This window comes from Elgaria multicarinata, chromosome 2, assembly GCF_023053635.1.
Source record: "Elgaria multicarinata webbii isolate HBS135686 ecotype San Diego chromosome 2, rElgMul1.1.pri, whole genome shotgun sequence".
Lineage (NCBI taxonomy): Eukaryota > Metazoa > Chordata > Lepidosauria > Squamata > Anguidae > Elgaria > Elgaria multicarinata.
This window is the reverse complement of record NC_086172.1, coordinates 109,973,745-109,995,589: the sequence shown is the minus strand read 5'-3', so window position 1 is coordinate 109,995,589 and position 21,845 is coordinate 109,973,745. Positions and strand designations below refer to the sequence as shown.

At 41.6% G+C, this 21,845-nt stretch overlaps 1 protein-coding gene across 1 annotated transcript in view; it reads left to right on the top strand.

The window, feature by feature from the left end:
• Window positions 1–20,968, top strand: part of LOC134392769 (7-dehydrocholesterol reductase-like) — a 39,746-nt gene extending 18,778 nt beyond the window's left edge. The window contains exons 5-8 of the mRNA XM_063117372.1: window positions 16,635–16,848; window positions 17,195–17,399; window positions 18,193–18,324; window positions 18,983–20,968. Of these exons, the coding sequence (XP_062973442.1) occupies window positions 16,635–16,848; window positions 17,195–17,399; window positions 18,193–18,324; window positions 18,983–19,447 (1,016 nt within the window). The 3' untranslated portion in view covers window positions 19,448–20,968. The remainder of the gene's footprint in view (window positions 1–16,634; window positions 16,849–17,194; window positions 17,400–18,192; window positions 18,325–18,982) is intronic.
• The last annotated feature ends 877 nt before the right edge of the window (window positions 20,969–21,845 follow it).

Sequence of the window (21,845 nt, the reverse complement as noted above, 5' to 3'; positions counted from 1 at the left end):
AATAAGATTCTAAAAAGGGAAGGCCTGCCAGAATAATAGGGTCTTTAATGCCTACTTAAAGACATTCAAAGAAGTCAGCAGGCACATTTCATCTAGCAGGTCATTCATCAGACTTACAGCCCATCTAGCCAAGCCTAGTTCCAACAGCAGCTGGGGAAATGCCTCCAGGACATGAGGACAGCAGCCTTCATAGCACCTGCCATTCATAGGCATCCTTCTGTTGAAGTATGAAGTTTAGCTGTCATGGCTGATAGGAGTTGATAGACAAAGTCATGAAGAGTAGGTCTGGACCCTTTTAAAGCTATGTCAGCTAGTGGCCACTGCCAGATTCTATCATGGCTAATGCCATATTTTTTCGTCCTGGGAGGTCATTTCTAGGCCAAGAAATCTGAGCCTTTTTGAACTGTGTCACATGAAAAATGATTTTCAGTGGTTTGTTCTCTTAAAAGTAGCCCTTTGAAACTGAGTTTTAGTTCCTTATACCATTTGCCGGTAAAATATTAATGAAGGACTTCTGTCAAGAATTGTTGTAAAGCTATTCTAGAAGTAGTGCATTAATAAAATCATTGCTTGTCAGTGCAATGAGTATGGCATTGCCTTACCTAACTATATTGCATTGCATTATTATGAAAACATCTTAGCCTCCTTAAAAGAATTAAGGCTGAAATCTGCCTGTAAGTCTTACTGAAGTCCATGGGAGTCTTCCTAGTAGAAGTGCAGGTTTGCACTGTAAATCAACCAACTGTATACACAGCATGTTAAAGCTGAATCAGCAGTAAATACCATATGGCAAAACTATATTGAAACATACCTTGACTGCAGGATTTTTAATATAATTCTGTGGTTTACAGAACAGGCTAGATAAAATTATTATTATTATTTATTTATTTATTTATTTATTTATATAGCACCATCAATGTACATGGAGCTGTACAGAGTAAAACAGTAAATAGCAAGGCCCTGCCGCATAGGCTTACAATCTAATAAAATCATAGTAAAACAATTAGGAGGGGAAGAGAATGCCAACAGGCACAGGGTAGGGTAAGCAGGCACAGGGTAGGGTAAAACTAACAGTATAAACGTTGCTGTTCATTTTTTCTCTTGGTGATATGAATGCAGTTTTATACAACTTCTTGCACTATTGTTCTTCAGTAAGATGTTTAAGATGTTTTTAGAATGTTTTAGGATGTTTTTAATTCAGTTTTATGTATTTTATTGCTTATTATTGTTTTTTTTTAAACAATAAAAAAAAATTAAAACAATAATTTTTTTTTATACAATAAAAATTATTATTGTTCCCCGCCTCGATCAAAATGGAGAGGTGGGTAAGAAATATATTATTATTATTATTATTATTATTATTATTATTATTATTATTATTTTGGTGTGTGAAATAGTAATTCCTTTTGTCTGTTGTGAATGTACAATCGATTCCATTTGGTGACCTTGAGTTCTAGCGCTGTATGAGAAATCTGTATCTCCACACCATGGTTATACAATATAGAAGGCAGCAGTTAAAATGAACTGCATAAATAGGTGCTAACCAGCATACAAACTGCAATACTAAACGATGGACAGAAATAGGGTAAAGGATTTAAAGAAACATTTTATGTAATGTCATAACAGTACCACAATATATTTACAATATAACAGAAGGTTATTTACAATATCAGGCACATAATGTTTAGTGCTCCCACCACACCAAGGAATTTTATACTTGCTGGATGCTGGATAAACAATGCAACATCAAGTCTTGCAACTATAAAATTATTTATAGTTGCAAGACGCTTGATGGAAACTTATTATATCGTAAAGCTTTTAAAACTTGATGTTGTGCAGACTTTATACTGTTAGTTTTACCCTACCCTGTGCCTGTTTGCATTCTCTTCCCCTCCTTATTGTTTTACTATGATTTTATTAGATTGTAAGCCTATGCGGCAGAGTCTTGCTATTTACTGTTTTACTCTGTACAGCACCATGTACATTGATGGTGCTATATAAATAAATAAATAAATAATAATAATAATAATAATAATAATATACTTGATTAAACAAAAATTATTTATAGTTGCAATATGCTTAGTAAGAAACTTGTTTATGGTTGTGAGATGCTTAGTAAGAAACTTGTTTGTTGTTGATAGTTGCAAGAAACTTGTTAATACTTGCAAGATGCTTAGTAAGAAACTTGTTTAACAGGCTGCCGGTTTAATAAACCCATATCGTTTTAAGCTTCTACAGACTGAAAGACACAATAGGAGATAATATATTATCTTATGTTACATATCCAAAACATTCGTAAATCAGTTGTAAAAAACAATAAAACTCACCATCATCATGGTGGTTTTGGCGTAGGGAGAGGGGAGGAATTAAAGGGTTCTTTCCTCAAATTGAACAAAATTTATCATCCGTAGTAGGTATTCACTCTCATTCTCTCTCTCTCTCTCTCTCTCTCTTTCGCTATACATTAGATTTGTTAAGGATACTCCCAATATCATTAATTTGTTGCTATTTATGTGTTATCTTGAGGATAAATAGTTTGAAGTAGAAACCGGTGGTTTTTGTTTAACTGTGAACTACTTCATGTTGCATTGTTTATCAAGCGTACCACAATTATAAAATTCCTTCGTGTGGTCAGAGCACTAAATATTACGTGCCTGATATTATAAATAACTTTCTGTTATATTGTAAATCTATTGTGGTACTATTATGAAATTACATAAAACGCTTCTTTAAATCCTTTACCCTATTTCTGTCCATCATTTATTATTTTTTATTTATTTATTTATTTATTACACTTATATACCACCCCCATAGCCAGAGCTCTCTGGGCGGTTTACAGAAATTCTAAAATTGAGATAAAAACAAGTATACAAAATTATAAATTTTAAAACACAGAACATACACACATAAAGCATTAAAGCTTTATGCATTAAAGCTTTAAAGTATTGCAGTTTGGATGCTGGTTAGCACCTATTTTTGCTCCCCACACCATGGATCATTTCATTTGGGGGCTGGAGGGCACATTTAGAAGTGGCTGCCATTGTGGGTCTGTCCAATCAAAAAAGATTCCTTTTCCAGAGGCAAACTGGTGAGGCTAAAAGAAAAGTAACTTGCCCAAGTACCTCGTACAAGGCAGCAGGGCTGGGCAGAGGGGGCGGGGCAGTGGGGCCAGTTGGCATGGGCCTACAATTTTGCGGGGGCCTACTCCAAGTCCCCCTGGTAGAGGCAAAGAGGGACCCTTTGGAAAAGATTTGTTACAAAGTAGCTTCAGTGTCCTAAAACAAATCAGGTCATACTTTCGGTCTGCAATGGTGCAAGAACATTTGAATGGATTAGCAGTTTTGAACATTAACAATGACAAGGCAAAGTTGCTTGAATTTTCTGTTGTTGATGATGAATTTGCCCAAAGAAAAGCACGTAAAGCATTTCTAAATGTGAAGAAGTGATGTCTTATATACCGTATTTTCCGGCGTATAAGACGACTGGGCATATAAGACAACCCCCAACTTTTCCAGTTAAAATATAGAGTTTGGGATATACTCACCGTATAAGACTACCCCTCTTCCAACGCACACCAAATAAAAATTAAAAAAACATCAGATTTGATTTCAATCCTATTACCTCCTTCTCTGCCTCTCAAATCTCTCACACACACATGCGCACACACACACACAGAACACAGACCTCCGTCAGGCCCTCCCTCGCGCTCTCTCGCTCGCTTTCTCTCTCTCTCTCTCTCTCTCACACACACACACAGAACTCAGGAGCTCGCGCTCCCTTTGCCTGCCTCAACCCCCCGACACCGTCAGAACCCAAACAGTAAGTTTGGAAGTTACAGCACCCGCCCTATAAGACGGCACCCGGCGTATAAGACGACCTCCGACTTTTGAGAAGATTTTCCTGGGTTAAAAAGTCGTCTTATACGCCGGAAAATAGGGTACATCTTGAATAGAAGTGCTTGACATTACCTTTTTAATAAATGGTTCTAGTTCATATGTATTTAGAACTGATTAAAAAATACTTAATGAGCCGTTTGAAATGGGGCCTACATTTCTCATCTGGTCTGGGCCTAATACGAGGTTTGCCCGGCCCTGCAAAGCAGAGGTGGGCTCTAAGCTCTGAAACACAAAACCACTGTTTAGAAGCCAAATGAAGATGGAGCAGGAGAGTGCCACTTCATTTTGAAGCATGCCAGCCTTCCATGATTTTAAGAGTTTTTCATTTTCACAAAATCTTTAAAAATAAAAATAAAATCAGGAGGGGAAGGGAGTCTGGCAGGCCCCAAGAGAGATGTTGATTGAAGACCCCAGCATTATTTTATAGGTACCATATGAATACCCAGCATTTAAGGTCATTCTTGGAAGCCCTGATTTCTCTCATGTCTTTATGAGAGTTAAGATGAGAGGTACAAGACCTACCACGGGACCTTTTTGGTGGGGGTGCTGAAACTGTGAAATACACTTCTGGGAAAATCCATTGGGGTTTCTCCCCTCTATTCACACTGGTCTTTAAAACTCACTTGTATAAACAAGCTTTTAATATCTGCAGCGTCACTGCTTTTAAATTTAACAATGTGGTGGCTGTTTATCTTATCACCTCAGATATCCTTCTCAAAAACATGCGCCAGATATGGATCCTTCTCAATCTTTTCCATAGTTCAGATCAAAACAAAGGTTTCTAATTTTTGTTGCCGAAAAGTATTTAAAGACGTTTCTGGTATTTGCTATTTCCTCTGTGATCAGGATATTTTTGTTTCTTTTGCTTCAGAATGGCTGTGTGGAACTGCTACTTTGATCACGGAAGCTTTGCTAGGGAAGGGGACCAAATAGCAACTGGGCTGGGGTGTGCATAATATCCCAGCAATGGCTTTGGGTGGGAAATGGTTTTGTTTTAAGAACCACTCCTCCAGCACTGCTTTCCCAAATGCATTAGTAGCCCCATGTCGGTGCTCTGAAGTTTAAAGGAATTTGTGGCAATAGCTGGGACTGCCAGTTCTACCTGCTGAGATGGCTGCAACTTGTTCTATTGTATGGGAACCTGATACTTATCACTCATCTTAAGGCCCAACTACTGATAGGTGCTCTATGTAAACCGCCCAGATAGTTTTGGCTGTAAGGCGGTATATAAATGTAATAATTCATCATCATCATCATCATCATCATCATCATCGGTCTCTCCCTCATTGCAGCTACTTAAGCCTTCCACTGCTACAGCCAGACTGGCAATCTGATGCACTCTCAGGCTTGGCTTAACGTACTGTTTGTTTTAAAATATTTCTACCCTCCTTTTCTATTGTGAAATATTTTGAAATAATAGTCAAAGTGTCAGCCAGACAGGCTGACAGACAGGCCACTCCCTCAGTGTATACTTTGCCAATGAACACACCGGGTTGGAGAATGCAAGTTAAGATTTATTCATAAGTAAATGTTGCAACATTGGAGCTCCAGCACGAAATGCAAATTAAGAGCTTCTCGAACAAAGGGATCCTCTAAAATATATAGACTCTGGTTACATCACTTGTTAGTAACATAATTGGTCAGTGCTCTTATCTCTAATGGACTTTACTGTCCGTTAGAGATAAACTAGATTACATCGCCAATACAAGTTAAGGTGAATACAATTCATACGTCACAGTCTACATTCGACGCTGATTGGTTGAAAGTTTTTCCTTTGTCTAAGATGCACTTAGAATCCGCCATGCAGGAATCTTGGGGTGTGTGTGTGTGTGTTCTTAACCTTTCATCTGGAGCATAGACTCATTTCACAGAATGAAATTCCCTTTTACACACATCAAATCCTCCCTTCAAGGTATATCTTTTTACAAAACAGACTTATACCCCTTGACCATGTTTTGCATCTCTAGGAAGTTCTTCGCATCTTCCTGGTTCTTCCAAATTGGGTCCTGGATAGCTGGCATTGCAAGCAATACATGGCTAGATGAGGCTGGCAACATATTCTTAAAGGCACTACAACAGATAGGCATACATTGTACCCCACAACAGATCATAAGAAATATACATACAAAAGCTATAAGGAAGATAAAAAGTTGCTTTAACCATGAGAAATTAGGAAGCCAAGAGGTGAGCCATGAGAAATCAAGTCCCTGATCTTGTGTAACGTGTGACACAATATCGTGTAATAATTTCCACACTTTTGACTCTACCAGCTCTGAATTGTCAGACAAATTAAAACAACACATCCTTTCAAATTCTTCACACCCATGGTTGTGTCTTAGCAACAGATGGCTGCTCGATTTTGCAGGGTGGCAGCTCTTATCCCTTGTATGTCTGCACTTAGATCTGCAATGGCTTGCGAAGTGTAATTCAGACCTTTGGCCAGGGCACAGGCCACCTTGTTTAATTGCACACTGTCAGCTACAGCCAAGCCCAGGATGCCCACCAGTGACATTGCTAGAGATACGGTTTCTGCTTTATTCAGTAAATCTATGTTGCTGTCACATGGCTCATCCAAAACTACACCTTGCTTTTGACGATGGGATGGTGAGGTGGTTGTTTGGGGGCGAAGCTGGGGTCCATCCTCTGGTTGGGGCTTCCTTGGTAGCCATATAGTGAGTCTGCCTATTGTGCAAAGTCCCCCAGTCTCATTAATTGGGATGTATGAATAGGCTTGCCTTCCGCACAATAAAAACCACCCTGGAAGGAGCGGTTCATAGGCATGACAAGATGGGTAGTCCGTGACTTCAAGGCACTGCAGAAGGGGGTCTCCCTTCTGGGTGACACTTATACAATTTTTGGTACAGCCTACAAACCGGACACACTCAGAGCCCTTGAGTGATGTCACTCTCCAGACCTGAATATGAAACATTTCACTGCTCAGCTTGGTTACAGCTGGCGTCCACTGTGCAAAGTCTTCAAATGTGACAGGGTTTCTGGGGGTTTTCTTGACCTGGAAAAATAATTTTGAACGTTTTATTTATTTATTTATTTATTTATTAAATTTATATACCGCTCCCATAGCCAGGGCTCTCTGGGCGGTTTTAATGGTGTGGGCACCCCTATCATACATGTGGTCAAGACATCTTGTGCCGAGGTCTCCCCTTTCAAACAAAAGTGAGATGTATTCACTATCTGCTGAGCAATGTGTACCCATACATTCTGATGTGATTCAAATTTCTTCATCAACCTACTTTGACCTGTTACAGACCACTTTGACAACCATTCTCTCGCTCCCATTAAGCACAGGAGAACAGTTACTTTCTGCATCATTGTTGCTTTTTGAACAAGAACCTTAGTCCCTCTATTGGTTCAGCTGTCCAATGTTGTCCAGTTTTTGTGCCAGCTTCCAGAGTGGCACTCTTACCCTCTTTTCCTCTGGGCTGAACATCTGGAGCTGTTTTTACTCTGGTACGATGGATCTATGCCTTTACTCCCTGGACTTTTACTGCTGCATGAGTGGAGAGGATAACTAAGTAAGGCCCTTTCCACTTAGGTTGTAGAGGTTCATCCTTCTATGTTCAGATCAGGGCCTCATCTCCAATCTGAAACTTATGGACTGGAATGTCCAACAGCAAAGGAAGTTGCTCGTGTAGTTATCTGTGGAGAGAAAACAACACAGCCAAGAGAGAATGCAAATAATTTTTTACCCATGTTTCCCCCCTTACATTCATTTGGCTCCCATGCTCCACCACTGGATTCTTAGGGTAGGGTTTCCCATACATTAACTCGAATGGGCTAACTCCCAATTTGGCTCTAGGGGCAATGTGAACTCTAAGTAAGGCAAGGGGTAAAGCTTCTGGCTATTTCAAGTGAGTCTTTTGACAGATTTTTGCTGTCTTTTCAAAGTTTGATTCATTCTCTCCACCTGCCCACTAGACTGTGGTCTCCAAGCAGTGTGAAGACCCCACTGTATCCCTAAGGCTTTGGCACCCCCCTGAGTCACAGTTGAAACAAAATGAGGGGCCCTGTCTGAGCCCAAGCCTTCAGGGACCCCAAACCTCGGGATCAAGTCCCTGAGAATCATTCGAACTACTTCTTTGGCTTGGTTAGTCCGGCAGGGGAATGCTTCCATCCATCCAGTTAAAGTGTCTATAAATACCAACAGGTGTTTCAAATGTCCTTTCTTGGGGACTTCGGAGAAGTCCACTTGCCACAATTCATCAGATAAGAGTCCATATCTCCCTACCCCGGGAGGGGGCTTTGGAGAAATCTTGGGATTGCTAGCACAACAAACAGGGCATCTCTGCACTATCTGATCGGCCATCTTCCGCATCCTAGGTCCCACTACTACTCTCTGGAGACCTTGGGTCATGGCATCTGCTCCCAGGTGGGTGCCTTGATGGTATTCCTGGATCACATGGCTGAGGGTTAGCTTTGGCACCAACACTTGTCCTTCTGGTAAGATCCACCATCCAGCTTCCTTTTCCACGGCTCCCAGGTTTTCTGCAAGCTGATTTTCTCTGGTTGTATACTCTGGTGGTTCTTCTGGTAACTTCACTTGAGGCACCAATGCCAGCACTGAGACTTCTTTGGTTCCTCCTTGGGCTGCCTTTTCTGCCACTGCATCAGCTCTCCAGTTCCCTTTGGTGACCTCACTGTCCTCCTTCTGGTGGGCTTTGCAATGCACCATTGCTACTTGAGTTGTTTTGATGACACCTTCAAGCATAGGCGTGCGCAGCACATTTCATTAGGGGGTTCAGCCAGGGATTTTTTTTTTAAGGTAAACATTGATTAAATATATAGTAATAAAGGACTTTTTTTTCATTCATCAAACAAACAAAATAAACGAAAACTGAAGTAAACTGTATTTTTTTTTAATTAACAAGTAATCTGTACTTTAAAAATACACATTTTAAAATGGAGACTCTGAATACTATTTTTTTGCTGTAGTGATAACCAGGCATATATAAAGATACAGTCAATTTTCACCATCTTTAAATTTAATCAGATAATGACCTAATCCAAACTTACTAAAACAGATTCACATTTAAAACAGATTCTATCACATTAACAACAATGAGTGTCATCTTAAGTTCCAGCACCATACAGAGAATACACCATACATCAAATGCCCTAATAATGATTTTAAAAGATTGCCCTGTGTGCTGCTGAGCAAAGAATTTGGAATGAGGTCCAGGAGAGAGACTTCTGGGGTGAATATAGTGAGGACAAGGGGTGGCTGCGAGCCTAGCATAAGAGAGGGCTGGCTGGCAAGATTTGGAAAACTTGTGGGAGTGTAGGAGATCTGGAACTAGGGGCATCTCTGGAAGGCCGCGAAGGGGCTATTGGCAGAAGACAGAAGATGAAGGAGAAAAGAGAGGATGGGAAACCGTCACAAGGGCACATCAGTCTTCTTTACTGATCTATTGTAAGCCGCTCCGGGAGACTTTTAGGCTGAGGTGCGGGATAAAAATACTCTAAATAAAAATACTCTAAATAAAATAAGGGCAGAAGAAGAGGATTGGCGTAGGGGGAGCCCTGGGGAAAGAAGAGAGAGAAATGCCCCTATGTGTGGGGTAGAAGAGGGAGAGAGGTTGCAGACAGGAGAGGTATGAGTGTCCCGGAGGGGAAAGGAAACAGAGGTAATGTTTAGCCTTGAGGAGAAGCCTGAGGGGAGACATGATAACACTCCTCAAATACTTGAAAGATTGACACACACAGGAGGGTCAGGATCTCTTCTCGATCCTCCCAGAGTGCAGGACACAGAATAATGGGCTCAAGTTACAGGAAGTCAGATTCCAGCTGGACATCAGGAAAAACCTCCTGACTGTTAGAGCAGTATGACAATAGAACCAGTTACCTAGGAAGGTTGTGGGCTCTCCCACACTAGAGGCCTTCAAGAGGCAGCTGGACAAGTATCTGTGGGGGATGCTTTAGGGTGGATTCCTGCATTGAGCAGGGGGTTGGACTCGATGGCCTTGTAGGCCCCTTCCAACTCTGCCATTCTATGATTCTATGATATATTGTTACCATCCTTGGGCTCAATTCTCTGCCTGTTCAGACAGAAAAAAAGTCCTACAACTTCCAGAATGCCCAAGCCATCTATGCTGGCTGGGACATGCTGGGAGCTGTAGGACTTTTTCTGTCTATAGGACTGCACCCTAACTCAACCTAACTTTGCAAAAACACAAGCTCCTGGACCTAGTTCTAACCTTAACCCTAAAAAGAGCCCTGTGCAACCCCATGCATGTCTACTCAGAAGTAAACATGCTGGCTGGGACATGCTGGGAGCTGTAGGACTTTTTCTGTCTATAGGATTGCACCCTAACTCAAGCTGACTTCTCTTGGACCTAGTTCTAACCTTAACCCTAAAAAGAGCCCTGTGCAACCCCATGCATGTCTACTTAGAAGTAAACATGCTGGCTGGGACATGCTGGGAGCTGTAGGACTTTTTCTGTCTCCAAATCATCCCCCCAAGTCACAGAAAACTACAGCCACCCCCACTACAAACATACATTCATTCAGTCAAACAACCAGGCATCCCATTCAGACATCAATACACTCACACTGTCAGCACACGTGTGCATGCACACACATACACACACTCAGCATCCCTCACTCCAAAAACACACATGCATGCACACGTGCATTCACTCCAAGACCCCATGCACCCCCACAGTCTCTCTCACACACAAACCTCAGTCTTGCCTCCTCCTCTATCTCCTCCTCCTCCTGCTTGCTTCTTCTTGCTGCTTCTTGTGCTTCTTCTTGCTGCTTCTTGTGCTTCTTCTTGCTTCTGCTTCTTCTGAGCTGGGGGGTGGGGTGCTGGAGGCTGCGTTGTTGCACACAGCCCCCAACCCCTCACCTTGCTCTCATCGCCCACCCCACGTGGCGGCCATCTTGAATCTCGCCCAAACTCACGTGAGATCTCGGCTGTTGGCTGGGTCTCACAGAGTTCCCAGCCAGCTGCCGAGATCTCGCGTGAGTTCGGGCGAGATTCAAGATGGCCGCCGCCACTTGCCAGGGAAATTTAGGCCCGGTAAGTTGGAGTTGTGGTTGCTGCGGGTCCAGTAACCACAACCCCGGTATTTTGGCAGGGACGGGGCAAACATGGCGGCGGCAGCATATTAGGGGGTTCAGCTGAACCCCCTGAACCCCCTGTCTGCACGCCAATGCCTTCAAGCAAGTTTAAGATTTCCATCCCATGCTTCACAGGGCTTTTGCTGGCAGTTAACAGTCCTCTTTCTTTCCATATAGCCCCATGGGTGTGTAAACTTGGAGTCCATAAATATTGTAGCAATTTTTCCTTCTGCTAACTGGAGAGCTCTGGTCAGAGCTATAAGTTTGGCTTTCTGTGCAGAGGTGTTGGGAGGCAGAGATTTTGCTTCTACCATGTCCCACAAAGTGACCACTGCATATCCTGATTTCCGGATTCCATTTTCCATGAAGCTGCTCCCATCAGTATAGAATTCCACATCTGCATTGGGCAGCAGGGCATCTTTGAGATCAGGTCTGCTGGCATAAACACTTTCAATGGTCTGGATGCAATCATGTTGTAATTCTTCCTCTTGCTCCAGGGGTAGCAAGGTAGCTGGATTCAGGGTGTTGGAAATCTGCAGGTTGATATCTCCTTGATCCAGAAGGATGGCTTGGTACCTAGCCATATGACTTGGCGAGAGCCAATTCCCTCCTTTTGCATCCATCACGGCCAACACCGAATGAGGAGTGCATACAGTCATTGCTTGCCCCAAGGTGAGCTTTTGAGATTCTTTCACCAACATAACTGTGGCTACTATCGCTCACAGACAAGCGGGCCATCTTTGGCAGGTTGAATCCAGTTGTTTGGAGAAATAAGCCACTGGTCTCTTCCAGCTTCCCAGTAGCTGAGTCAGGACTCAAGCTACTCCTTGATGCTCATGCACATAGAACTGAAATGGCTTCTCTAAACCTGGTAGGCCTAGGGCAGGTGCCATCATCAAAGCCTCTTTGACTTCATTGAAGCCTTTTTTCATTTTGCAGTCCATTGCAGCACTCCTTCACTGCCCACGGTGGCCTCGTAGAAGACTTTGGTCTTTAATCCAAAGTTTGGAATCTATACTCTACAGAATCCTGCCATTCCCAGGAAGCCTCGCAATTGTCTTTTGGTCTTTGGTGGCACTATCCGGCAGATAGCTTCTTTCTCTTGGGGCCCAGGGCTCTCTGACCCTGTGAGACATCAAATCCTAGGTATCTAACTTGTTGTTTCTCAATCTGCGCTTTTTTCTTAGACACCCGGTGCCTGTCCCAAAAAGTTCAACAGGCTCACTGTCAATAGATGGCATTCTCCTCTCATCGGCACTGATAGAAGTAGGTCATCAACATATTGCTATAAAGTTCCTGAAGGGCCCCAGTCCCATCTCTGGAGATCTGTGCTCAAAGCTTGGCTGAAGAAGGTTAGCGAGTTCTTGAACCCTTGGACGAGAACTTTCCAGCACAGCTGAGTCTTCCTCCCAGTTTCTGGGTCTTCCCACTCGAAGGCGAAGATTTCTTGACTCCCTTCAAGTGGAATGCAAAAGAAGGCGTCTTTCAAGTCTAACACTGTAAACCACTTATCATTGGCTGGCAAGGTTGCTAATAAAGTGTAGGGATTAGGAACCACTGGATGGAGCGTGGCTGTGCATTTGTTCACGGCCCTTAAGTCTTGAAAAAAGTGCAGCTCTTGACTATGCGGTTTTTTTACCATGAGAATGGGGTTGTTGAATGGAGATTGGCATTCATGAATCAGTCCATGCAACAAAAAACGCTTTACAATAGGTTCCAGTCCCTTTTTAGCTTCTTTTTTTATGGGATACTGTGGTACTCTAGGTGGGGTGGCTCCTGGTTTCAGTTCCACCTTGGCTGGGCTGGCCCACTTAGCCCTTCCTGGTTTGTCTTTTGCCCACACCCATGACATCACGGCCTGTTCAATTTCAGAGGGTATTTCTTCATTTTCTGTTAACTGTGAAAACAAAGGTTTTGACGGAGTACCATCTCCCTCTGCTGGTTCCAAGTGTAAGTGCACCTTGGCAGTCTTGGCTTTAGGCAAAGCCACACCTCCCTCTGCTGGCTTCAGCAATAAGACACCTGGGCCTTCCATGCCTCTTCATTAGGAAACTTCATAACAATTTTGTTGTCAGAGAATGTCAACTGGGCCTGCAACTTGCACAATAAATCTGGCCCAAACAGTGGGAGGGGACATTCTGGCATGTACAAAAATGAATGGGAGACTGAATTCCCTCCTATCTTGCACTCCATTGGGGCTGCAAACTGCCGAATCACCTGTTTGCCAATAGCCCCTACAACAGGAATTCTAACTTTAGACAGAGGTCCTTTAAAATGAATCCATTCCTTCCCCACCTTTATTTTAACCAGGGGCTCTCTGGGGGAGGTAGATATAAGCTTTTCTTTAGCCCCCGGTTCTAGTCACTCTGATTCCTCTTCCAACGCCATTACTTTTCTTTCCCCTCTTTCTCTCCATCTCTCTTTTTGGGATACTCATCCTTCCAGTGTCCTTCCAGTTTACAAAAAGCACACTGATTGCGTCCTAGCCGGTAACCTTGCCTTGCTCCTTCTACAGGGGGTACCCCCCCTTTCACGTCCTCTGCCTCTCCCATGTCCTCTCTGTTCTACAGTTGCTGCTGCCAACAAGGTTGCCTGTGTCTGTATACATTTGTCCTCCTTTCTCTCTTTTACCTGCTCACAATTAGAGAACACTTTATATGCAATTTCTATTAGCTGGCTAATGTTCATGGCTTCAGCACCCTCTTTTTTTTTTGCATTTTTTTTTTCTGATATCAGGTGCTGCCTGTCCAATAAAGAGCATGGTAAACAGTTTAGCATTTTCTTGCTCTTCCAGGCCCAAATCAGTCCATTGCCTGGCTCTCATGCATAAGCATTCATAAAAAGCAGAACGATTCTCTTCTGGGGCCTGATGTATCTCATAAAGCTTAGATAAGTTTTTCTGTTTAGAGATTGCTTCCTTAAGCCCATCCAATATCAAACTCCTGTAATTATTCAAGCTTTGCTTGTCACCTCCGTCATTTGGGTTCCAGTTGGGATCTTGCTTTGGACATAATGCATCTTGATCTCCCCCTCTATTTTATGTTAAGCTTAGAGCCCTTGCCTTCTCCAAAACCAATCCTTTCTCTTCTGGGGTTAGGAGAGCTGTCAATAAAGCCTGGACATCAGCCCACATAGGGTCATGAGTGAGGACTATGGTGGTGACCAATGGTTCCATGGCCTGGGGGTTTTGGCGATAAGATCCAACTGACTGCTACCAGTTAAGTAGATCAGTAGTTGTGACAGGGACATGGACGAGCACCGGAGCACCTGTTGGTCCCACCGCTTGCCTCAAGGGGGCCAAGACGGCATCTTTGCTTTGCACTCTGGCCACCACAGGGGGGCGGGGAAATAACCTTCTCTCCTTGCTCCTCTAACCCCTCCTCCTGATCCGACCCACTTGAAGAGGAATCAAGTGGGCTGCTTGGCTCCCCACTCTTCTGCATCTGTGATGCCACATGATTCACATTCAGCGCCTGAGCTGTCTGTTGGGGGGGTGTCTCTGCCTCACAGGAGCTAAAGCGGGCACCAAAAAGGCTACATTTTCCTCCTCCTGAGCTGGAGCAGACTTTGGTGCCAAAATACCATTGCCCAAACCACGCAAAGCCATCATCCCCCCTCCCCCATGCAAGCCACAAGACATTTGAGCTGATTCATCACAAAACAAAGACATAAAAGCACTCACATACATAATTTCATTCCATTTCCCTTTGCATTCACAAAAGAGATTCAACTGCAAAATGGAATTGTAACTCAGACTACCAAATTCTGGCCCAATTTCTCCACATTCCAGCTTATATTGGGGCCATTCTTTTATACACAAGAACTTCAAACGTTTCTTTGTCTTAGTTTGACTAGCAAACCTGTTCCAGTTTTTCAAAATACAGTTCAAAGGCGTTGCCAGAGGGATCTTTGATTGGGTAGTTCCCGATTTATTTTATTTATTTATTTTAACCACAGGAGAGCAGTGTTGCTCAGCTTTCAGATCCTTTATCTGAATACAGGTTTTACTACCTTAGCATCTACGCAAGATCTCCTGTTTAACGCTTTGATTCTTCCTTAGATCAATAAAAGGAGAACAGGGAGGCCTATCCTCTGCTTTTCTGTTGCTCCTAAGTGCAACAGATCTCTAAGTGAGATCTATTACCACTGCCCCCTCACCTTTCCCTTATCCCTTTAATCCAGAAATAAAAAGGAACTTACCCATTTCAGAAGATCTCTCCCTCCCTCCCTCCCTCCCTCTCTCTCTCTCCTCTGTCAGATTTTAGCTTGATTCTCCTAGTGTCCACCGTCAGAACTCCCCCTCCCAGCCCCTGCCAGCAAGGGAGGGGAATGACCCCGGAAAAATCTGGTGCGCGCTGGTCTTTTTCTCTATCTCCAAGGCAACAGGAGCCGTAGGGGGGAAACTGAGGGCAGGCCTTTTGAGCAGCTTCTCCTGGCTGGCTCGCCAGTTTGTCAGCCCTCAAACCCGAGAGCCAGACAGGCCATTCCCTCAGTGTATACTTTGCCAATGAACACACCAGGTTGGAGAATGCAAGTTAAGATTTATTCGTAAGTAAATGTTGCAACATTGGAGCTCACGAAATGCAAATTAAGAGCTCCCGAACAAAGGGATCCTCTAGAATATATAGACTCTGGTTACATCACTTGTTAGTAACATAATTGGTCAGTGCTCTTATCTCTAATGGACTTTACCGTCCATTAGAGATAAACTAGGTTACATCGCCAATACAAGTTAAGGTGAATACAATTCATACCTCACAGTCTACATTCGACGCTGATTGGTTGAAAGTTTTTCCTTTGTCTAAGATGCACTTAGAATCCGCCATGCGGGAATGTTGTAGGGGGGATTTCTTAACCTTTCACCTGGAGCATAGACTTATTTCACAGAATGAAATTCCCTTTTACACACATCAAAAGGGCCTGTTCAGAAGACACCTTAAAGCCTGCTGGTTACGGCTTTTGATTAAGCAGCACAGTTTAAGGTATCTTGTGCGATGCGTTTTGCTAAACCCTGCTCACTCCCTAACCACAGTCGGGCCATCTGCAGCAGGGTTAGCGACCTTAACCACGGCTTAAAGTGTTGTGTGCCACAGCATGCTTTGTGGTTAGTGCTAAGTGCGTCTGAACAGGCCCAATGTTGTTCTCACAATTTTATAATTTGCCTACAGACTCCAGTGAGAACTATCTCAGATTAATCATTATTTAATTTAAAACAGGTATCCTAGAACAGCTCTTCAGAATGGATAAATTCTAAATGCTTTAAGACTCAGTTGAAGGATGTTTTTCTATATAAACATGTATAGTTATGTTTACAGTATAGCTATGTTAGTGTATAGCTATTAACTCTTAAGAATTAGAGAAAACAAGTGTTATGAGCTAAGCCTAGAATGAAAAAATCCCTTTTCTGTGGTTTTACTGTGTATAGCAAAATCCTACTGTTGACTAAAAATGTATAACTAATGTATAACTGCATGTTTCTGGGTATGTCTCCATGCTTGGAAATGGAGTGCAGAGATTGAAAAAGAGGGCTTTCCCAGGGGTCGGGAGGAGACTGATGCCCTGAGTCACACATCCTGAAAAGAACTGCAAAGGTCACAAGCATATGCAAACCCACGGCATCACTGCTGTACTGAATCAACACACTCTCTTCCCTTTCAGGCACTGTACTTAAATATGAGATCAATGGACTTCAATCCTGGCTTATCACACATGCGCTCTGGTTTTCAAATGTTTACGTCTTCCGCTGGTTCTCACCCACCATCATTTTTGACAACTGGATTCCACTCTTGTGGTGTGCAAATATTCTGGGCTATTTGGTGTCCATTTTTGCAATGATAAAAGGCTACTTTTTCCCTTCTAATGCAAAAGATTGGTATGTTGGCATTGCTTGTATTATTAAATGTATGATGTTAACATTAGTTATGATGTTAACTGCATTTTTCAAATTCATCTTCATAAAGCTAATTAGCTACTGCCCTGCTTTAACTTGCCACTTGAGATCATAGATATAGAAAGAATATGTGTCATTTTTAGTTGAACATCATGTATTTACATCCGTAATTGCATGCAGCTTTGGTAGATGGGATTTAAATTCCCTCAATTTCATACTGCTGCCTAGAGTATTCTATGTATAGGCGGGGGATAAATTGAAATAATAAGTTTTTTAGATTGTTTTTACATGAATCTTTTTGTTTCTGTGTTTTTATATATCATTTTAGCAAATTCACTGGTAACTTCTTCTACAACTTCATGATGGGGGTTGAATTTAATCCTCGTTTAGGAAAGTGGTTTGATTTCAAACTGTTTTTCAATGGTCGCCCAGGAATTGTAGCATGGACTATTATTAACCTCTCCTATGCAGCAAAACAGAAGGAATTGTATGGACAAGTAACTAACTCAATGATACTTATCAATGTCCTACAGGTAAGCACAGACTCATTAAAATCTAGGTTAATCTTAAATGCTCTTAACAATAAAGCTGATGATGTTTTGTAGCTAAAACAGAATGCAATCTTGTGTTTATTTAGTTGTAGCTCAATGATAGTATAATTCTATGAATTGTGGCTTGTGTCCAATGTGTCCAGTGGCAAATTTCCACTTTTCCCCATTGCCCTAGCGAGTGCCAGTTACGTGGCACAAGCGTTGGTTTACACTAGCACAACATCTTAGTGCTAGTGCTGGAGCAGAGTTGAATACAACCCTTCATCTTACTTAAGTCTCTTTCATGCTGATCACACTTGTTTATCCTTTTACTATATAACTCTGGATGGGTGGGCCATTTATTTGGGAACGTTTCTATATGGAGGAGAAAAATTAGGAGAAAGAGTCTAGTAATTTTGTAATTGTTAATGTTGATTTTATTATTGTGCTGTTTTATCATTATTTTATTGCGTGTTGTGTTTTTAAATTTGTATGCCACCATGGGAGTTTTCCCTAAAAGGCATCTTATAAATCTTTTGGATATCTAAACAAACAAACAGTTAATTAAAAATTGAACATCACTTATAGCATAGTCTTATAAATATGGTGAGATGATCATTGATTAAGATCTATGGTAATCATTAAGGCTGAGCAGAAGCAACTCAAAGAAGGATGGTTGTTGACTCTACAGTCCATATAGATAAAACTGAGCTTCTTATTCTCAGGAAGGATAGTGTTGGTTCATTTGCCCACCTATGACTAGCTATTGTGATATCTGACAGTGTGTTCTTTTCAGGGTATATATGTTTTGGACTTCTTCTGGAATGAAACTTGGTATCTGAAAACAATTGACATCTGCCATGATCATTTTGGATGGTATCTAGGCTGGGGAGACTGCGTTTGGCTCCCTTATCTCTATACTCTGCAGGTATTTTCTCCATTATGGGAAGTGCAATAATTCATAGAAGCAATAGCCATAGCAATGGCATCATTAGTCTACAACAAAGGTCTTGTTCAATTACTTTGAACACATACTATGACTCCAAACATCCCAAGCCATATTAATAATTTAAATGTAGTTGATCCTTTGTTTTTTCATTCTATGTATATCCCATCTTGCTTTTGAAGTGGCATGCAGGGTTCTTTTCTTTCCACTCACAACATCCTTGTTGAGAGATAGTGACTGCCCCTATATCAACCAGCAAGTTTAATGGCTGATGGGGATTTCAACCTGGGTCTCCCTAATACATGTCTGTCATTCCTTTACTACAACACCATACTGTCTTTCAGTGCAAAGTGAGCTCTATGGTTTACCTATTGAGCACACTAGGGTGTTTATCATAAAAGTAGTATTACAATTATCCTCTCTTTGGCCGAAGACAGATCCAGTCTCTAGTTTGGACTCCTGAAGAAAAGGAAGGGTGCCAATTAAATAAGAATGAATAAATTTATTACGGTCATTGACCAGAACCAATAAAAACATTAATAACAAACAAACAATCCCAAACACATACATACATTACTATATTACATCCAATTAAATAAGAACATCTACTTACAAGGTCTTTTAACCCATCTCTTTTCAGGGATTGTACTTGGTCTATCACCCTGTTCAGCTTGCCACAGGTAACGCAGTTGGAATTCTACTGCTGGGTTTGGTGAGCTACTATATCTTCAGAATGGCCAATCATCAGAAAGATCTTTTTCGTCGCACTGATGGGAACTGTAAAATCTGGGGCAAGAAGCCCCAATACATTGAATGCTCCTATATGTCAGCTGATGGGACCAAACACTACAGTAAACTGTTGACTTCAGGATTCTGGGGAGTGGCACGCCATTTTAATTACACAGGAGACTTGATGGGCTCTCTGGCCTACTGTCTGTGTTGTGGTTTTGAGGACATCTTGCCTTATTTCTACATCATTTACATGACTATTCTTCTGGTCCACCGTTGTATCAGGGATGAACACCGATGCTTAAGCAAGTATGGCAAGGACTGGAAGCGGTACACCGATGCAGTACCGTCCCGTCTGTTTCCAGGGCTTTTTTAAATGCCTTGGGCATTAAGTATATCTTTGGAGCCCATGTATGAACAGTATATTTTCTATGGAAGAAGGATCTAAAGAGTCCTTTGAGGATCTAAAAAGATGTGGCATCATCTTATATCTTTTGGACCATCTAATGGGATATGATCCATATATCTGATAAATTGTGCTACGAATCTTGTATAAACTTTTTAGGGGTTGTTGTTGTTGTTTTAAAGTTCATTTTGCACTGTTTATTTTATTTTTTGCCCAAATAAGCTTCATATCAAGGAAATCTTAGTTATAATAAAACTCATATTATTTCACTATGGGGCACAATCAACAAGGGAAAATGAAGTGGAAGCTAAATAGGCCCTTTGTTATTTTACTGTAGCTTATACCGTAGTGGTTCCTGATGGTGTGTGTTTGAGTTACATTCCTCTGGGAGAATGGGAATTCTGAGCTATAAATGAACAAAACTCGCATTGCCATCTGATCTAATCCTCAGATAGGCTTTCTGTAGCTAGATGAGAGATTCTGGAGGCTCCTTTAAAACCTAAATGCAAATGATAACAAGGACGTTTCATTTTAAAATATGAAGACTGGTTGGGTAAAACATCTGCACCACTTCCTCTGTTGTGATAAAAAGCATACCTGTGAAGGGAAGAGGGTCTAGGATGACTGTTTATAATTAATTTTTGCTTTCTAGAAGTGTGTTGAAATACTGCCCCCACTAATTACCTTAGACATTTCCTACAATGTATTTAGATACACACCAAGTCCACCCTCGAATATTGGAGATCCAGTGTATGAAATACTCTGATATGGCCAATGTCAAGTTTTAAAAAGCCGTGTAGAATTGGATTGTGCATACAAAAAAGTAATATGTGATTGGAGTTTACTTCTCACTATTGAAAAAATCATGGCATTTATTGCAAGATGGAAAATGGAAGAATGGCTGTTAGGGTGTCTTATAATGAATCTTATATGTACTAAGAATTATGTGTGTTGACTAATACGTTTTATATAACATGTTTGAGAGAGATCATACATAGTTATTGCAAATGGTTTACCAATTTGAGAACGAGATCTCTGCTTTGATAAGGAATTGCCTAGCCTAAGCTGCTTATGCAAGTTGGTGGTTTTTTTTGTTTATGACCCCTCTTATGTATCAAACTGTACAGCTCAATCTAGGGCCTGGGCATGGGTGGGAATAGAGACCCAACTACGAATATCAAGGCCTAGAACTGGCTGTTTAGGATGATGAACCAAAAAAGAGTAAAATCGAGAGCAGATAGAACTGCGGGCTGGTGCAATCCCAGAGTAACACATGGAATCCAACCATTAAATAAAAGTTGCACTCACCCCTGTGCTACCCTAGTTGGCTTTGAAGCTTTGCATTCACAACATCATATTCAACATCATATTCAAAGACAAGACAAGGGAGAAGAGTAGAATCCAGTTCATGCAATTGTCAGCTGGTTCATATGTTAACTGTGATATTTTCTGTGTAAATAAAACAGATTTCTTTTCTCTTTCCTTTCAGTAGACTTGTACCCCAAAATATTGCCATAAAGGTGCTTTATTTGCTTTCTTGCCAGATTTTCCACAAGCAGGGGTATATATATATATAATATTTGGGTGTGGGGACAACTGAGAGCTTTCAATACAACATCATAGCCATGGTTCACCCACCCCAGTATATAGGTCTTGGAAAGTGGAATTATAGCTTTGGCTATTGGGCAGCATAGAAATGTAATAAATAAGATTCTATCTTCTCTACAACAACTGTTATAAACGCAATAAAAAGTAATTTCCTTGTGCTTCTTTAAATCGCATCAGTTAATGCTGGAATTCTTGGATCTTCCGGCCAGAAAGGAAATTCCAGAGTGGTAAGATAATTATCTGCTTAGAAGAGGCAGCAGCCAGATAAAACTGCAACACAACTTGCTTTCTTCTTAGGCATAAGTACGTGAATCTGAGTAGTCAGGCAGGTGCAAAGAGAAGCCTCTTTCGGGGTGTCAGAAACTCCTACTCTGACTTCAGGCTCATGTTGGGGAAAGAAGTTTATTAAAGGAATATAATATACAAAAGGGGAAAGCAGCATGGATACTTGAAAATAAGCGGGTTAAAAGCTTGCTAGAGGTAAAATAGAACACAGGGGTCACCTGGATAGTTGCAGCACACACAGCAACCATAGGTGGACAAAGGTGATCAGCATGACCGAAGGATACAAGACTCTTAGTTCATTGTTATGGTATTTATTTATTGCATTTGTATACCGCCCCATAGCTGAAGCTTTCTGGGCAGTTCACATAAGATAAAACATTTTAAAACAATATACAAAAATTAAAAACCACAGAAACAGGCAAAATGTGCATACAATTAAAACCACTGTAACAACTTTAGAAACGCTGAGCCCAAA